This window comes from Danio rerio, chromosome 4, assembly GCF_052040795.2.
Source record: "Danio rerio strain M-AB ecotype USA chromosome 4, GRCz13ab, whole genome shotgun sequence".
NCBI lineage: Eukaryota > Metazoa > Chordata > Actinopteri > Cypriniformes > Danionidae > Danio > Danio rerio.
The window spans coordinates 2404937-2420966 of NC_141024.2; the positions used below are offsets into that span (position 1 = coordinate 2404937).

The 16030-nt window shown below is 38.2% G+C and overlaps 2 protein-coding genes across 5 annotated transcripts in view; one reads left to right on the top strand and one right to left on the bottom strand.

Annotated features, from left to right (window-relative positions):
• Positions 1–16030, bottom strand: part of kcnc2 (potassium voltage-gated channel, Shaw-related subfamily, member 2) — a 142088-nt gene that overhangs the window by 22003 nt on the left and 104055 nt on the right.
• The window catches only part of frs2a (fibroblast growth factor receptor substrate 2a), a 37391-nt gene that overhangs the window by 16517 nt on the left and 4844 nt on the right, over positions 1–16030 (top strand). Inside the window, exons 1-5 of one of the 4 annotated variants that reach the window (XM_088649831.1) lie at positions 6535–10479; positions 11557–12876; positions 13252–13343; positions 13764–13950; positions 15104–15241. In XM_088649831.1, coding sequence (XP_088505957.1) covers positions 13278–13343; positions 13764–13950; positions 15104–15241 — 391 coding nt within the window. In that variant the 5' untranslated portion in view covers positions 6535–10479; positions 11557–12876; positions 13252–13277. 4 annotated transcript variants of the gene reach the window in all.

Here is a 16030-nt window from a genome sequence, read left to right on the forward strand (position 1 = left end):
CAAAAGAAACAATGCTAATTAAAAGGATAAGAGTTGGCTCAATATAGAACAAACATGATTTTATTGTGCATTTATGAGGGGAAAAGCTCCGTTATGGATGTGACCGATGTGAAATTGCCACTTGTGTGACTTTGCTAAATCAAATATAATTGTTTGAACACATCGACAGAGACATTTTACAGTACTTTCAAACACAAGCCTTCACAAAAAAACTCTGCTATTTGGTGAAAACATAATTTTTTGACGTTTGCATGGAATTGCACTTTGGCGTTGTGTAAGGATGGTGTTAGCGGAGGGTCGCTGCATTGAGACCTGTTTTTTTTCCCAGGGCTGGAATGCCGTGTTCAAAGGTGTGGGGTTAGTTCATGCTAATCCTGCACTCATGACTTTCCAGCATCAGTCTCAGAGCGCATGTACAGTGCACATCTCTAATGCATTCCTCTAGCTCAAGCGCTGGAGCAACACGAAAGGTCATGGGTTCGATTCCCAGGGAACGCAAGATCTGATTAAGTTGCTCTGTGGACGTAGCAAAGTGTAAGTCAGATTTGGAGCATGCATATACAGTTGAAGTCAGAATTATTAACCCTCCCGTTACCGAATCAAACATTTCCCAAACGATGTTGAACAGATTCAGGAATTTTTCACAGTATTTCCTATTATATTTTTTCTTCTGGAGAAAGTCTTATTTGAGTTATTTCGGCTAGAATAAAAGACGTTTTTCATTTTTAAAACTATTTTAGGGTCAATTTGATTAGCCACATTAAGCAATATTATTTTCCAATTGTCTACAGAACAAACCACTGTTACACAATGACTTGCCTATTTACCCTAACTTTACCTTAATTAACCTAGTGAAGCCTTTAAATGTTACTTGAAGCTGAATACTAGTGTCTTGAGGAATATCTAGTCAAATATTATGTACTTTCATCATGGCAAAAGAAAAACAGTTATTATAAGTTAGCTATTAGGTAATACGTTTGTCATAGTTAATGTGAGTTAATGCATTCATTAATACGAACAAACAACGGACAATGCATTACATTATTTGATCATGTTAGTTACCTGGGCTCCAGTAGAGCTTTATGTCCAGCAACTCCCCTGTAAAATACCCATTTTATTGCATACTACACCCAGTAAAAGCCAATAAAAATCCAAAAGCTTCTTGTTTACAGCTTCAAATATTTCTTCTGAATGCCCGTTTATTTATTCTGCATTTATAAATAGCAGCTGCGGTAATTTGCGAAGCCGCGTGTGTTAAAATAAAGAAGCGGCATGGCACACGTTACAGTTACCTGTCACAGTTGAGCATATCAATTTAATGCAAGCAAAACGTTCCACCAAAAGTGCATGCGAGTGCTTCAGATGGCTGTTAATGCGAGCTCTGAAGTGCTAGCGGAGAGCGTCTCCTGACTCATTCTTTCCAGAGCGCTGTTTATACTATTAGAATTCTTTACAAATGCAGAATAAGACTGGCGTGCTCCGGTGACCCACACCGTTCCCCAAATGCAGATGCACTGAGTCACAGATTGGCTGGTGGATGACAAGCCTCTGCAGCTCAACATGAAGGAGAGAGAGAGACTTGACTTTAACAATGTCTTTATTTATTAACTTTATTAACGGTTTTTATTGAAAAGTTCAAAAGAGCTGAAATAATGCACACAAATATACAGTTAAAGTCAAAATTATTAGCTCCTTCTGTGATTTTATTTTTTAAATATTTTTTCAAATGATGTTAAAAAGATTCAGGATTTTTTTTTTCAGGATTGAGTTTTTACATTGATTAGGTTTTAAAATCACTAGTTTAGAGAGACAGAGAGAGAGAGAGAGAGAGAGAGAGAGAGAGAGAGAGAGAGAGAGAGAGAAAGGCATTTTTGTCTACCTCTGTATCCACACCCTGTGCCCCGTGGAATGTGAACATTGTGCGGGGGAGAGACACAGTGGCTTCAGTCAGCGCACGCTTCGCAACACACACAGCCCACCAGTATATGTGTGTGTGTGTGTGTGTGATGAAGTCAGAGGAGTGCAATCTTACCCGCAGCGGTTGTGTTTGCAGTGAAAGTGTTTGACTTGTCGTCCATCTTTTCTCTGTAGGTCTCAGTGTGTGTGTCTGCAGGCCTCATGAAAGACCCTTGCTGAAAACATGCACGCTCTTGTTGACTAAATCAATGGTTTAAATATTTAGGACTGCCGATTTGGAAACAAATTAAACTAATTTATTTTTTATTAGATTATATGTCAAAATGAAATCGACAATAATAATAATAAAAATAATGATGATAATAATAATAATTATTTTATTACTACTACTAAAATATTAAACAATAATAATAATGAGTGTTATTATTAATATTCTAACTAAATATCTTCATTCATTTACTTTATTTTCGGCTTAGTCCCTTTATTAATCCGGGGTTGCCACAGCGAAATGAACCATCAACTTATCCAGCATATGTTTTACGCAGCGGATGCCCTTCCAGCTGCAACCCATCACTGGGAAACATCCATACACACTCATTCACTCACATAGACTATGCCTGCCTCGTGAAATGCGGAGCTTTTTTTTCTTCTATTCAGCATGCGGTATGAACTTACATTAAAACAACTCTTCCAGCATCCAATATCTCGTTTGTCGAGGGGGGCATGCCCGAATGAAAGCGAAAGTGCCAAACTGCAGTTAAAGTTGACAAATTAATAATGAAACACCCGAAATTACATGAAACTTCGGAGGAAATGCGGATAGCGTGGTGATGCAATGACGTTAACCGTATGTGCTAAAACATGTAAAACTCTATCATGAAAGAAACTTTCAAAAAGCAACTCATGTAAACGCCTTATGCCGAGTTCAGACTGCATGATTTTCAAAGTAGTCGTGTCACAGATGTTTTCACACTGCATGACTATCTGGGCTTGCGTTTTGTCGCTGCTTTGTTTACACTGGAAGATGGATTGGCGACAGGGACTTTCACATTGCATGACTTTACTATAGGAAGAATCGCCGACAACTTCGTCCAAACTACGTCTCACAGCCAAAAACACGTCGTATATCTTTTGTTATTAACTACATAATGAGAGAGAAGCCTTTAATAGGGTAGAACATGCACATGTTTGCTCACCTGGGTTTAAAGGGAATTAGCCATTTCTCCTCAACGTTGATAATAAACTAATTTCTTTCTGTATGAAACGTCTAACAGACACGGGTGCTCCTGAGTCCTGTCAAACCTCCATTAGTTTTTCCTCCATTTCGTGGGTCCAAATAAACCGAAAAAGTGCGCTTTTACCTTCTCCCCCAGCCTCCCGCTGGCCTGCAGCAGGTATACACACGCACACACAAGTGAATGCTGCTCTCTCATTGGCTGTAGGCGATCGCTGATGTTATTTTCAGTCAAAACTCAATTCACACGGCATGATTTGAATCGCCGACAGCTCCAGATATTCAGCACGCCAAATATCTCGCAGGCATCGGCGACTCATCGGCGAATCTCTCAGATCGCGTCTTTGAAAGTTCATACTGTGTGATTGTCACTCACGTGCACGAGCAGCGATTTGCCTGTGATTTCAGGCATTTGTCGGCGATTTCTCAAAACCTGTCGGCGAGCCAAAGTCGGGGCTAAAATCACTTAGTCTGAACTAGGCATTAATCTTATTATTGTCTTAATTAGATTAAGGCAAATAATTCGATTACTGATGTCCATGTAAACGATTATGAAAATGTTATGAACTTTACGAAAACGATAGATTGTTTTACAGTTGACGGTTCACTTCCGTTATTTGGTACGATTGCATTCACATCAGAACCGTACCAGATTTCGCATGAACCGTACCTCAGACCACCTCTTTCAGGCAGACTCGGGTACAGTTCACGAGTGCACACCCGAGTTCACAAGACACGTTCACACTAGCCAAACGTACCTTACTATGACGTCAAACGAACCCGGGTGCGGACCAGAAGTGCTAGTGTGAAAGCATCCTTAAATGTCTTGGCAAAAACAACAACTTTTCCCCCCTATTAAAAACAATTTATTTTATTTTAGGAAACATTTAAAATATTTAGACGAGAAGCTTTTGATGTGGAGAGTCCTTTTCTGATTGAGATATTGCTTTTTTTTAAAAACATAAAATAGTTGCAAAAAACAGGTAAGAAAAACTGTGCATATACCGTAGGAACGGCATACCAGAAAAATTCTGGTTGTTTTAAAACCTTGACTTTTCCAAACCACGGTAAACCTTGAAACCGGTTATCACCCCCATGCCTACTTCAAACACTGTGATCTTGTTTTTCCTGTAGTACCACATCATATCAGATGCTTTAACTGCATTATGGTTGCAGTTTAAATCATTCAATGCAATGAAAGATAAATAAATAAGTCAACATTTGCATGATCCTCACACTAAACGCACAGATCTGCATGCAGACAGCTCAGATCTGTCTTAAAGTGCCGCAGGTAGTGTGGCGTGACCTTTGAGAGCTGCTGTAATATGGTTTAGCAGGGTATTGCAGGATAATCATGGCCTGGCTGGTTATGTGGGGTGATAATTGCCCAAACATGCAGCAGGAATGAGTGAATCTCTACGAGCTGCTGACTGATCGCTGCTAATCCGTCCCGTACACACACACACACACACACACACACACACACACACACACACACACACACACACACACACACTCTGCATGCATATGGAGAGATGGTCGTGGGCGAGTTTGTGGTGAAATATGCAGTGGGTGTCATGATGATCGCCAGTGAAATCATAATTAACACACTGTGAAATCTCGTCTGCAGTTGTGCAAACATGCCTGATCCACCAAATGCTGTGAAAATCTTTGAACTGAACACAAGCGAGCAAGATTTAAGATCGTGAGCGTTTCTGTTAGTTGTTCTGCTTGATTTATAGTATTAGTGGCCTGTTTAAATGTTATATTTGCATTGAAATTGAATAGAAATGTATTTTTCTGTTCTGTGCTGTTTAATAGTTTTAGTTTTTAATTCTTAAATAACATAATATATCACTAGTTATTTTAGAAGATACCAGAGTTCAGCTTCAAGTGTATTTTAAAGGCTAAAGCTGCGGTCACACTACAGTTTGTGTGTGCGAAAAGGGGCGGGAATAAACAAGATTATTAGACATTAAAAAAGCGATCGATGACTCCATGTTTTAAATTTCTGTCCAGAGAGGTCATGTTTTGATCCTCGGTTGGTCTCACGGAGTAAAGTGATGCGATTTTGCAGGTCAGAGGTCACCAAGCTTGAAGTTTGCACTGCAGCAACCTGAGAAACTTAATGCACGACCCTGCGTTTCCGGTCTGACACATTCACGTGCATATGAATGGAAGTCTATGGGAGGAAACGCCCAGTGTGACCGCAGCTTTATTCAGGTTGGTTAGGTTTACTAATTAGGACAGTAAACTCTGCCACAGCTCTGCAGATTTTAGCTCCAACCAGCTCCAACTCGACCTGCTTAATAGTCTTAGTAGTCTTGAACACCTTGATTAGTTGGATCAGCTGTGTTTGATTAGGGTTGAAGCAAAACTGTGCAGAGCTGCAACCCTTCAGGAACTGGCAGGGTTTCCGCGGGGTCTTAAAATGTCTTAAATACCAAAATAAAAATTTAAGGCCTTAAAAAAGGCTTACATTTACACAAATATTGGGTTGTATGTCTTTTTTAAACAGTTCTTAATTTTTCTTTGTTTTTGTATTGCGACCCAATCTGTCCAAAGTCAATACAATCACCCACAATCAGTCTCAATAAAACTTTAAACTTTTTATTTAAAATGATCATTTTTAACTTGATTTATCATAATGGTTTTATTCATTTCCTTACAATTACATTTGTTTAAATGTGCTCCATGTATTTACTGCTGAGGACGCTGTCCTGGACAGATTGTTGTGCATATATTTAGTTTATTTAAAACTTTTAAAACATTTTTTTTATTTTAAAGAAAATTTATGTTGGAAAAAAGTGTATGGATACAAGTAGAGCTCGCATGTTTTTGCACAATATTTTAAATATTTGCTAGGAAACATCTAAAATATTGTAATTTTTTATTATTAATTTATTATTGTGATTTTAATGTATTAAATTATAATATGTTTATTTTTTGATAGGGTACGTAAAAACCTTTTCCTGAAATAATCCTGAGCCTTTAGCCCTTCATGAGTCTAAAATTTAATTCATAATGGTCTTAAAAATGTCTTAAAAGTCTTAAATTTAACTTGCTGAAACCTGCAGAAACCCTGATTGAGTTTGAGACCTATGATTTATTAACGGTAATTAGGAAAGTAGCAATAATTTTAAAATGTATGAACATTTTATTTCAGCCAAACGTCAGAAAAAAAAAACAACATAATGGGAAAATTGCCTTGCTCTGTTAAACATCAGATTGTAAATATAACGCAATAATGATAAGGGATAATAAAATAATAATAATAAAAATAAAATAATAATAATAAGATATTATTATTAATTCTATCTACTATTATATATAATAAATGAAAATATGTGTATTAAATGTATTGTATTGTATGTATATATTATCATTCATTTTCCTTCGGCTTAGTTCCTTATTTATCAGGGGTCACCGCAGTAGAATGATTATTCCTAACTATTCCAGCATGTTTTACTCAGCAGATGCCTATCCAGATGCAACCCAGTACTGGGAAACACCCATACACACACACTCATACACTACGGCCAATTTAGTTTAACCAATTCCCCTATAGCGCATGTGTTTGGACTGTGGGGGAATCCATAGCACCCGGAGGAAACCCACACCAACACGGGGAGAACATGCAAACTCCACACAGAAATGCATACTGGCCCAGCAGGGACTCGAACCAGGGACCTTCTTGCTATGAGGCGACAGTGCTCACCACTGAGCCACCATTCCTGCCTTATATATTGTATTTTTAGATGAATTATTAGTTCAATTTTAAGATTTTTAAGATACGTTTTTTACACGTTGTGTACATTGTATTGTTGTGTGTTAGGTTATCAGGTTTTCAAATCAAGTTAGGATAATTAAGCAAGTTAACAGTAACCTTAAAAATGATTGCATGATTTTTATTTAAGTGTAACTTATTTAAATATAATATAAAAATCCTCCCAGGCTCTATAGCATCACTTAATTGAAACAATAATAACATCTATCTGTACACATACTGTTATTCTTTCTATTGTAGATTACATATTTTAAACTGTATTATTAGTGTAAGATTTTTGAGACAAAAATATTCACTTTGAGAAAGCACACACACGTTGTTAAACATGTTTAGATTGTATTGTTGTGTGTTTGCTTTAGTTGTTCTGGTTGACAGCTGTTAAACTGCTGGAATGTGAGTTGTATGATTGCTGTGGTCACGTGACCTCACATACCTAGGCAGGTGGGACTCATTCAGGCCCAAAACCGCCTCCACCAGGCTGCGCCCTACATACTTCACTCATTAATTATACAAGACAAATGAAGCTACAGTTCAGTGTGCTCACAGGAGGTGTGTGACGCATGCCGTTTGTCCAGTGTGTGGTGTAGTGCAATAATCTGAGCGTGTGTAATTTGGCTGCACGATAGTGGAAAAAGCTGATATTGTGATATAATTTTTTTTCTGCGATAAATATTGCAATATGATTACATTTTCACAAGCTCTTCTGGTAAATCTAAAAGTATTCAGGTGCAGAAATTGAATAATCGTAATGCAAAAAATAAGGATGCTCTGATCGATCAGCCAAAGATCGGTATCGGCCTTTTAATAATTTAATATTTAATAATCGGTACTCGCCAACCGATTACAGGTGTTTGTTGTCTCCTGTATATTATACATAATGTACAGCAGCCACAACATGTAAGGAGGAAAATGATGTGTGGAGGTGTGAACGATCGATTCACTTGCATCCCAACAGCTAAAATATATTCAGATGCGGTGCGACCTCTGTTGATAAAGTCTACTGGCGCAACTCGCGTGAGTGATGGTCTCTTTGTTGCAAGTGCAACCATTGTATTTGCCGTGTTTTAAGCTGCTGTGACACGAGCGGAGCCATTCTTTGTAATTTTTCGTACCAATTTTTTAATGTCTGCGCTGTTATTTTCTGTAAAGCTGCTTCTGGCCATGATATGTTTACACCCAAATGTTAAAAAGAAGTGTGTTTAAGGGATTATATGCAACATACTTCATTTATTCACTTAGGTAAGGTGAGAGCTTAACTTAAGTATCAGACTTAGAGGGAAAATGCATTATAAAGCATGAAGAATCAGAATCAGAACTCTGTATCGGCCGATCCCCATAACAAGGAATCGATACTCGGTATCGGCTGATCGGAGCATCCCTAGCAAAAAATGCTTTTCTTATTTAGCTCTGTCTCGTTTCTAGTCCAAATATCAAAGAATTCTTAGATTGAGTAAAAATATTGTTTTGTTTTCACCTAATGATAAGAAATAAGTCAAAATTAAGCGTTTAAGCAACATTATCAGCCAATATGGGAATGAAAACGATCTTATTTTGGCTTTGAAATTTAGATATTTAGACTAGAAATGTAGGAAAAACTTTTTTTCTTTTCTTGCATAAATCATATAAATAATTAAATACCTCAAAACATCATCATTTTTTTGCGTACAAATGTTTTAATCTCTCTTAAAATGCTCACAGTCACTGGTAATATTTTATTTTTCTGTGATAAATATTGCGATAAAATACATGTGATGTTGCGACATGATTTCACAAGCTCTAGTTGATGGTTTTCTGGTGAATCTAACAGTATTCAGGTGCAGAAATTGAATAATCACAATGCAAAAATGCATTTCTTATTTTGCTTCGTCTCATTTTCAGTCAAAATATCAAAATATTCTTAGATCAAGTAAAAATATTGTTTTGTTTTCACCTAATGATAAGTAATAAGTCAAAATTAAGCATTTAAGCAACATTATCAGCCAATGTGGGAATGAAAACGACCTTATTTTGGCTTTGAAATTTAGATATTTAGACTAGAAACGAGACAAAAATTCAGAAAAGTCCGAAAACCTTTTTTGTTTTGCATAAATCTTTTACATAAATAATTAATACAATTATTCAAATCATTTTTTTTTGTGTGTGTCGAAATGTTTTAATCAATTGAAATGTTTCTTTTTAAGCCTTAAAAACTCAAATGATAAACTTTCACTCTATTATGGTTAAACTTATCAGTAGCTCCTGGTCAACTGTAATCCAGACTCAATGTTGCATATCCTGCGATGTGACTTTTGCGGATGTGCACATTGCGATATCTATGCTGAAACGATATATTGTGCAGCCCTGGTGTGTAATGAGTGTTAATGTCTGACGGTAAAGCAGCGAGCGCTTTGTTTCCTGCAGGACGATCCGCTGTAAACTAGAGCAGAGCTTTACTGGAGCTCATCAATTATTCAGCTTTATCCTCATGAGTGGCCATAATAAGATGAGCTGCAGGTCATGCCGCACATTTAACAGCATCTGTTGCCTTTTTTGTCACATTTTATAATAATTTGAGCTTCTTAAAAATCATTGATCATGTGCTAATTAATGTGCGAACAAAGTGTTGCTCTGTTTATATGCATTATTTTAAGATTTCATTCATTTAGCATTAAAAGTTTTGAATGCATGAACACATCTTAAAGGCACAGTTAACTCCAAAGCAGTAATTTGCTGTTAAACGTTGTTCCATCCGAGATGTAGGTGACTTTACTTGTTTGGCAGAACATTCAAGAAGATTTTTAGCTGACATGTCAATATTCATTCATTCATTTTCCTTCGGCTAAGTTCATTATATTTATCAGGGGTCACCACAGCCAATTATTCCAGCATGTGTTTTATTCATCGGATGCCCCTCTAGCCGCAACCCAGTACTGGGAAACACACTCATTCACACACACACTACGGCCAACTTAATCCATCAGTTCCCCTATAGCGCATGTGTTTGGACTGTGGGGGAAACCGAAGCACCCAGAGGAAACCCACGCCAACATGGGGAGAACATGCAAACTCCACACAGAAATACACACTGGCCCAGCCGGGACTCGAACCAGCAACTTTCTTGCTGTGAGGCGACAGTACTAACCATTGAGCCACTGTGCCACCTCGATATGTCAATAAATTCACTGTAACAAATTATATGACAAAAAGTCATGACAGCAAATGCTTTTTTTATGTTACTTCAACCTAATTTAACAAGTTAATCAGACTTCAGCACAATTGTTTTAGCTATACAAGGTTTAACATTATATTGTTGGCCAGTTTGTCTGATTTAAGTTGAGATGACTGGAAAGTTCATTTGATTTAACTAAAAAATTAAGGCAGGGTGATCCTTTTCTGTGCAAAAACTACATTAATTTCAATATTATTACCTTGAATTTTGGATAATTTGACAGTAAGTAAATTAACTTTTTAGTTAATTTTTTTTAGTTTAGTTTATTTTGGGTGAACTGTCTCTTTAAGTGAAATATGCAGTGGCACAAACACACTATAGGCTACCCATACAGTAGGGTTGTAACAATATACCGGTATGACGGTTTACCACGATTTGAACGTGCACGATTATCATACCATGAACAATTGCCTATCAACGGTTTTAACCCTTAAAGACCGAGACAGCCGCCCGCGGCTTAAAATAATTATTGCTCTTAAATGTTTAATAACTTTTGATCCGCTGATCCGATTCATACAATTCAAATATTGGCATAAAGACGAGAATCTCAGATTTCCAGTGCTGTATCACGTAACATTCGCGGACTTTCAGAGGCTCCGGAATCAGTGCGGTTACGTCATCAACATTTGACAACGCTGATTTGACAAAGAAACACTCGTCACTGTGTCTCCGGACAAATCAGACATGATACATCGATGCATTGTCCCTCCTCCATGCCCAGATTGGTTCAAACTCGCTATATCACAACCAATAAGCATAGGTTTCGCTTTTGTTTGTGGACCAAGCTTTTTGAACCACACCGAATGAGAGAAAGGCATACATTTATGCGCGGCTAAATAAAACGCAAAAAAAAAAAAGTTTTGCATGAAATAATTCTCATACTAAGTACTTTTGCATGCACAGCAGCACAGAAACATGACAAAACAGTGACACAGCAAAGACGAACTGCTGCTCTTGCTGTTTTCAAAAGACGCAAATGAAGGTGCAGCTGTTTGTCTGCATTGCAGACAACCATATCCAAATCCATATCCATAGACAACCATATCCATGCTGGCACATAAAACCTAAGGATGTTCCATATTGAATCTAGTTTCGTTATGTAACTATTTATAGTATAGTAAATATTTATATTTATTTTTTTACTGAGGATTTGCACCATGTTTATTTGGACTTTATTTGGACTTTGACACATTATTTATTATTTTCTTATTTTTTATTTGTTCATTGTAAGTGGTGTTGTTTATAGTAACTAAAAATATATTATTTGGAAAAAGTCAAATTTGCTTCACTGTTCTATTATTTTGTAACATTTGTAACATACCGTATACCGCGAAACCGTCAAACCGTGGTATTGTTTTAGACGATTATCATACCGTGAAAAATTCATACCGTTACAACCCTACCATACAGTGAAACAATTTATTAAAGAAACACTAAATCTTTTTAAAGTAAGCCTATAGGAGCCAAAGAGATAATACACAGTGCACAAATTGGCAAATTCAGGCTACTAAATGTTAACTTGTGGACATGTATTGCATTGCTAAGTTGTGTAATGTGTAATTTAGCGCACTGCATACTGTATTGTGAGACAGTCTGCTTGCCTTTAGCCTATGCTAAATATTTTACAAACAAAATGTGTGAATTACTTTTGTAAATATCAGTCTGTTTATTCAGTAAGCGGGTGCAAAACATAAAACATGTGCCAGAATAGTTGGCGGTTCATTCCGCTGTGGCGACTCCCTGATTAATCAGGGACTAAGCTGATGCAAAGAGAGTGAATTCAGGACTTACAATTTGCACAATATGAAGGGAAAATAAATGCACTACACTGCGAATCAACCCCTCTAATAGGATTAATTGGAGACTTGTTAACTTGTCAGCAAACAAACCTATTAATAAACTATAAAACTTACTTCAAAATGTGATGTTTAGTGATTCATTCTTATCTAGAAATCATACATTCTGGTCTCGATTTGTGAAAACTGCCAAAAATGAGATGTCAGTCAGCATCAGCAACGGACAGTAGCGAATAAATTATCGCGGTGGCCAATCAGATGCCAGAGTTGTCCAAAGTGAAACGCTTTCAAAACACATGTGAACCTGGAGCTTGTTTAATTATACAGTCAAGACCGATGAGATTTGCATCATGCAATATTGAGTGCATGACCTCTACACGACCCCTGAACCACAGACTGATGATCTGAAACACACTCAAGTACACACACAGCATACAAATAAAGACATCCTTTTAAAAAAATAATGATGAGAGTGTTAAAAAAAAAAAAAACAAAAGCGATGACATTTTTCTGGAGATGTTCATGTAAATGTGTGCATGAATTATGAAGGTGTTTAGCACGGCTGTGGGACTCCACACACTCCAGTACAGTGCTGGCTTTAAATCTACTGTGCTACATTTCTGGTAATAAATAAACATATAAATGACATGTAACACTGTATATAGTGTAGTATAAGAGTATGTAGTGAAGTGTGTATAATCAGTTAAATAGTTTGAATAAATGTATGTTATTATGTATGTAGGTAAATGTGTAATTATTTATTTCTGAAGATTTTTTTGAATGAATATGTGTGTTTGTGCGTGATAAGTGAATGATTGTTTGTGTGCTTTGCTGCACAGGAATCTGATGTCTGTGGCTCACACACGCAGCGATGTTGAGCTGTGAGGGGTGTGTGTGCCTGCCAGAGCGCAGAGTCATTGATGGCTGGATGTAGGTGAGCACCACAGCGCTCTCTGCTGGACCACAACACCATATACACACTCTCATACATATACACACTCGTATACAAAATTCACTCACACACAAGTACTCGTATAGACACAGACACACTCTCAATCGAATACAAACACTCACACACATACTCAAACACACACACACTAATATATACACTCACAAACTCACTCAAAAACATACTCATACAAACACACTCTTACACACATTTTCATATACTCACACACATACTCATATACACATTCATGCACACTCGTATACACACACTCATACATTCTCTGTCTCTCTCATTCATACACACACACACAAACAAACACACACACTCACACACCTCTAAATAAACGGTCTGATGTCACAGGGGTCCAGTGGTGTGTTAAAGGCGCAATGGGGAGCTGCTGTAGCTGTCCCGATAAAGAGATCATCCCTGACAACCATCACAACAAATTCAAGGTCAGTGCATGCGCACACACACGCACACACACACACACACACACACACACACACACACACACACACACACACACACACACACACACACAAATATGGTAGTAAAAAAAACATCTCATACATGCTGTACTTCAACTTTATACCCCGACAACCATTCTTGGACTTGGTTTAAGGAGAAACTCTCTTAATCTTTGCATATTATTCCCTAACACAAGACAAAATGTTTTGCTTCTCTAGAAAATGCTTCTTGATTTAAGTATTTTTAGATATTTGGATTAGAGTCAAGACAAAAACTGACGTAAGAAAAACTGTGAAATTAGTTATTAAAAATAATGTTTAAAGATGTATTGAAAACATTTAAGTGAAGGTGTGTACATGCTGACAGTGCTCTGTGTGTGTGTGTGTGTGTGTGTGTGTGTGTAGGTGATAAACGTGGATGATGATGGTAATGAGCTGGGCTCAGGTGTGATGGAGTTAACAGAGGAAGAGCTCATTCTGCACACGCGCAAACGAGACGCCGTCAAGTGGCCGTATCTCTGTCTGCGCCGCTATGGGTACGACTCAAACCTCTTCTCCTTCGAGAGTGGCCGGCGCTGCCAGACTGGACAAGGTGAGACTCCCAGCTCACGCTATACCACACTTGTCTCTACTTTATAAATTAATGCGTTTTATTGTTGAAACAGTCTGTAACCGATTGTCCTAGTGAATATGAAGTGTGAATTTTAGGTTGTGTTCGGGCAGCTTATTACGTGAAAATGGAATGTTATTACTAGGATTGGGCCGATAGAAGATGCCATCGTCCATCGCCGATGGCCAATAGACAACACAATGCTGAGCAGGCATCGCAATCCATCGCCCCGCCCCCTTTCGCAAACCTCCTTGCGAAAAATACACACTCAGACCCTGTTTACACTCAAACGTCTTAGTGTTAAAATGTCATTTTAGAACGAAAATGATCCACATCCACACCGTTTTACCTAGCATTTCTGAACAGCCCTCCGTTATCACGTGACCACACACACACAGCCACAAGCTGTCACGCCCTCCTCTGAGCTCCAGGCAGAGAGCAGTGCACTTGGGAGAGTTTATAAGGATGTACCGCTGGATCGCATCTCACTATACTTGTCAAACGTGATATTCAGACATCCCAAGTCTCCCAGAAGCTCCGGCAGTCTCTATGCATTCGCGGGACTCATAATGCCGCAAACGAGTGATGAACTCCCGGAAATTGCGTGTCTCCCTCCCGGTCCTCAAATGAGTCGCGCACCCTTCTCACCCCTGGATCCCTCGCTCTTCAATAATTTACGGATAAACTGCAAATTCAGACATCCCAGATCTCCCGAAAGCTCCGGGGGTCTCTATGCATTCGCGGGACTCATAATGCCCGCAAACGAGTGATGAACTCCCGGAAATTGCGTGTCTCCCTCCCGGTCCTCAAATGAGTCGCGCACTTTTCTCTCACCCCTGGATCCTTCGCTCTTCAGACTTCGCTTCTTCTCCCCATTGTACGATGCCAAATTGGTCGACATCGCCCAACCCTAGTTATTACTTTAAGGTAATTAAGCTCTTATTGTAGGTAAGGACAGGGATTATCATTTTAATTGTACTTATATTTATTAGTTTGAATTGTTTGTGTACAAGCACTGGGGTCAACGTTTGTTGTATTTACATGTGCTTTACAAATAAAGTGAGCTTCAAACTCTGAACATTGAACTTTACTCAACACCAATGTAAGTTCACACTTCAGCGTTTTTTCTCCTCAGGGATATTTGCGTTTAAATGCGCTCGGGCCGAGGAGATCTTCAACATGCTGCAGGACATCATGCACAACAACAGCATCAGTGTGGTGGAGGAGCCTGTGCTGGAGCCTGAGCTTCCTGCGACGCCACACACACCCACCAGTAAGAGCACACACACACACACTTCCTGTTTGGGCTGCACAATATATCCTTTCAGCATTGATACTGGAATGAGCGGATCCGCAAGAGTCATATTGCAGGACGTGCAATGTTGAACTGGAATTATAGTTCAGCTGGGGTCTGTACCAAGATGCTGCATTAGACGGCTAGCCAGTTAAGTCTTAGGTAACATGAAGGCAGCTTGACTTTGTCACTTTTTTTACCATGGTTATATGGAGAAGCTCTTGAGCTGAGCTACCTTCAGGATACCTAAAATCCAGAATTGGTGCAAAGTGAAACTTCACTGGCTTCCTAGTACAGGCCTCTGGAGCCTCCGTTTGTGAGGTCACTGCAGAATTTACCCATAATGGCATGACATTTATCATCTGCTTACCTTTTTAAGGCCATTTCAAGAGAAAGTAAAGGATTTAGGCTGAATAAATTTGACCATTTATAACTTTAATAAAGCTGAATTAACCCTAACAATGAAAACAATGCAGTTTTACATTTACATTTAGCCATTTAGCAGACGCTTTTATCCAAAGCGACTTACAAATGAGGACAAGGAAGCAATTTACACAACTATAAGAGCAACAATGGATAAGCACTGTAGGCAAGTTTCAGGTATGTAAAGTGTAAGAAGCAAAGCATTAGTAATGTAAGTGTTTTTTTTTTTTTGAGTACAGTTAGCGGTGGAGCCAGAGAGGCAATTGCAGATTAGGAAGGGAAGTGGAGACTAAATAGTCTAAATAGGACTAAATAGGAGTTTTTAGTGGTTTCTTGAAGACAGCG